Source organism: Phaseolus vulgaris, chromosome 11 (genome assembly GCF_051622355.1).
Source record: "Phaseolus vulgaris cultivar YP4 chromosome 11, ASM5162235v1, whole genome shotgun sequence".
In the NCBI taxonomy this organism is placed as follows: domain Eukaryota; kingdom Viridiplantae; phylum Streptophyta; class Magnoliopsida; order Fabales; family Fabaceae; genus Phaseolus; species Phaseolus vulgaris.
In genome coordinates this window covers 12,255,994-12,259,416 of record NC_143508.1, presented here as the reverse complement: position 1 = coordinate 12,259,416, position 3,423 = coordinate 12,255,994, and the positions used below count along the sequence as shown (strand labels likewise).

Here is a 3,423-nt window from a genome sequence, read left to right as displayed (position 1 = left end):
TCCACAAAACTCCGAAGTTTAAAGAATTGAGTTAAAATTACATGGCAAAAAAAAAAGTTAATTAACAAGTATAATAGACACTTAACATTTAGAGGTAAGAACATCTCTATCATCAACTCAATCATCTTTGAGTCACTAAAGTAAATTGCATCCGACATCTTCATCTTTAAACCAAAAATTACAAAGTGTAGGAAGCTAGAAACAACCTTGTTTTTGCAACCCCAAAATTTATTTTCACATGAGTTAAAAGTTGTTTGAAGAGTAGCAACCTCCCTACACTAACACAAAGGAGCAAATCTTCCACAAGTGTAAGATAGACTATTATCCACACGAGAGAGCTTTGACATTTGAGGAATCTTTGATTATACAACTTGTCTAATGTCGTAATATTTGTCACGCCACCATGTACACAATTGTCACGTAAAACTTAAAGTAACATTATTGTTACTCACTTGATGGAATGGTCATATTGGACCTATTTATAAATATAAAAACATAATCAAATCTCTTAAAAGGAGAGTATTAAAATAAGAAAATTAAGTTATGAAGCCAAAAATATAAATAATTAATGTGTATCCTTTTATATAGAAGTGGGAGTTCAAATGGGTTGTGTAGAGTGCTAACTTAAATGTCATAAGATTTTTTTATTTTATTTTTAAAATTGACACTTAAAAGTTTCAAATATCATCGATGCCACAAACATGTATCACATAGTGACATATCATTATTGAGTTAATTTTACTCATTCGAAGGAGTACATCCACTTATTTAAATTATATTGAGAATCTAAAAAAACTATTGAATAGTACATTTTCAACATAGGAACGGGAGATTTTATTGTGCAATTTATTACAATAAATTCTATCTCTTAACTCTGCTTATTTGTTCGTGGTGGTGAACATTACTTCCCTTCAAACCTAGAATAACTAAACCTAGGAATCACTCTCCAATTCCTCCCACATCACTTGGAAAAACAACTAGACCACATGAGATCTTATATATTAGCACACGATTGGCGTAACATAAGAGACCAAAACAAATTGAAAAGAAGACATACAAATTGCAATTAGATTGGTCATTACCAACCCATTCTTAGTTGTTTACTCGTGCACAATGTTTCCTTATCTCTCCTTCGGTTCCAAGCTTAAGATTAATTCGTCCCATTTTCTCCATGGACTTGGCAAATTCTGCAAAGAATCCTTCATTTGATTGAAGTTGCGTAGTGATAATAGACCTTGTGGTAGAGCTTGTGAGCAATGCAGCATCTGATTGGAACAAGCCTCTTCTCTTAACCACTTGTTTATAATAGCCAAGATCGAATGTATCGCGACTTCCAGGGTCCATCTCAATAAGTGTGGTGTTATCATTGATGTTCTTGCACTTTAAGGTCTTCAGATTTGTTGCATAATTACTATCTAGAGTTGGGTCAGTGTCACCTCTGCCAGTGAAATTGTATAAACGAGTTGAAATTGTTGAGCAGTGGGAAACACCAATCGTGTGAGCACCTGATGAAATTAAATATTTGGTGGTTAGAAACACAAAATCTTAAATATGAAACAAAACAAAAGAAAAAAAAATTATATATATGTTTATTGAGTTCTATGATGCAACGTTGGACATACCAGAAAGCACTACAAGGTCGTTTGCATCAAGTCCAACATTGCCAAAGAGTGTTAGTTGGACAGTGAGGTTGTGAAATGGAGCAGGAAGGCTCGCTAAAGGATCTGCTGCCCTAGAAATGAGTCCATCCCTTCGACCTGTTGGAACATTCCAAAAGGGCCCCCCCTGCAAACCCATGTCAAGCATGGCACAACAAACAAATTGGTCATTTCCATTCTATAACAAAAGCCTAGAGAATAAAGAACACAAGCATGATCTTAATACAACCTAGACAATTATAAGGATCAATGAAGTTTTAGGGAAAATATATTTTGCCAATCTCTTCTGAAATTACAATTATTTCACAACTACTTTTACTACTGATATAATAATAGTAAAAATTTAAATTTTAATATTTTTTGTTTATTATGTTATTAATTAATAGAGAGAATTGTTAAATGATTGTATTTTAAAAAATAGGATGTCAACATATCACTATTTAGAAGAAGAAGAAAAATGTTTGTTTGACACTCTTTTTAAAAAATTACATTAACAACTCACTTTAATTTTATAGAAATAAAGATATATTTAAGCTGTTTATGTATTTTAATATTGTGAATTAAGGTAAATAATTTTATAGAAGAAACAACAACACTGTTGAAATTATTTGTGAAGAATATATACAGGCACATGTTCAATTCAAGTAAGATGCAATATGATTTTTTCATACAAAAATAGGAGACAAATTGTCTGTTATTCTAAGAGCCAATGTTTCCTTGGAGATGAGGATGAAACAGTTTATTTTTATACTTACAATGGCATGAACAGAGTCTCTAGCAGTCAAAGCCAAGACATCAGCACAAGAGACTACTCCGGGGCATGCAGCTTCAAGAAGGCTCTTTATTGTGTCAATGAAGTCAAAGCCTCGTAGAGTAAGATTTGGAATAGAGTCCTTTTCAGCTTGATTGTTTGGTGTTGAGCTCAGAAGCACTGATCCATCACAACCCTGAAATTAACAGATACTACATGTCAGTTAAACTCACCTCCTAGGTTTCAACAGAAAATGAAACAAAAATGTGTACCTACATTGACAAAACAATCATGGAAGTGAAGTCTTAAGAGAGCAGCTGCTAGAGATGGAACATTGGGGATATGCTCAGCAACATACTTCAAAATGATCTTCTCAGCATTTGGACAACTTTTGGCATAGAAACCTGGCTGCAATTGAGCTTGAGTTGACCCAATCAGTGCTATGAGACAAATAATCAAAGCCTTGAAGTAACTCTGGCTTCCCATTTCCACTTAGTTGGCTCAGACCTCAATTACCAGAGAAACTATATAGAGGATATTAAAACTCAGATACTTCTTGCAAGAAGCAACTTCATGTCCTTGGTTGAATTCAGAGAGTGTCTAGTTATTTATAGTCCTCAGCATATGTGTTACAGTATCAAGGCAAATGGTCCATGCAGCATGTTACGTTCATGTTACTTTACTACTTCCTTCCATTTAAAAATGTTAGTAGTCTAATAATGGGATAAAAAGAAAATTATATAAAAACAGAAGGCTAAATAATTAGTTTGTTGGGCATGTCTCTTTTATAAACTTGTCATATATATCATAGTAGTAACATTTTAAGGAGATTATTGGGGGTGGTTAACGCATATGTACAAGGAACTGATGTGAACTTGCTAACAGCAAATATTACTGTGTAGAATGCAGGTTTTATGGAGGAATTTAAGAATAAAAAAGTTGACTTTGTTGGCATATATGAGGCTACATGTATTATCCTGTAGCACACTTGAGCTGTCCATGATTCAAAGTAAA

The 3,423-nt window shown here is 33.3% G+C and overlaps 1 protein-coding gene across 1 annotated transcript; it reads right to left on the bottom strand.

The window, feature by feature from the left end:
• Positions 1 to 810: 810 nt before the first annotated feature.
• LOC137826497 (peroxidase 3) lies at positions 811 to 3,080 on the bottom strand. Its single transcript, XM_068632479.1, has 4 exons — positions 2,686 to 3,080; positions 2,414 to 2,605; positions 1,623 to 1,785; positions 811 to 1,505 (listed from the first exon to the last, which is right to left on the bottom strand). The coding sequence occupies exons 1-4, from the start codon at positions 2,893 to 2,895 to the stop codon at positions 1,093 to 1,095; spliced, it is 978 nt and encodes a 325-aa protein (XP_068488580.1). The 5' UTR covers positions 2,896 to 3,080; the 3' UTR covers positions 811 to 1,092.
• Positions 3,081 to 3,423: the final 343 nt, after the last annotated feature.

Coding starts and splice junctions, on each gene's coding strand:
- LOC137826497 (XM_068632479.1), bottom strand. CDS start 2,895: ATGGGAAGCCAGAGTTACTTCAAGGCTTTGATTATTTGTCTCATAGCA. Junction 2,606..2,685: donor TCCATGATTGTTTTGTCAAT/GTAGGTACACAT, acceptor TGTTAATTTCAG/GGTTGTGATGGATCAGTGCT. Junction 1,786..2,413: donor GAGACTCTGTTCATGCCATT/GTAAGTATAAAA, acceptor ATGGGTTTGCAG/GGGGGGCCCTTTTGGAATGT.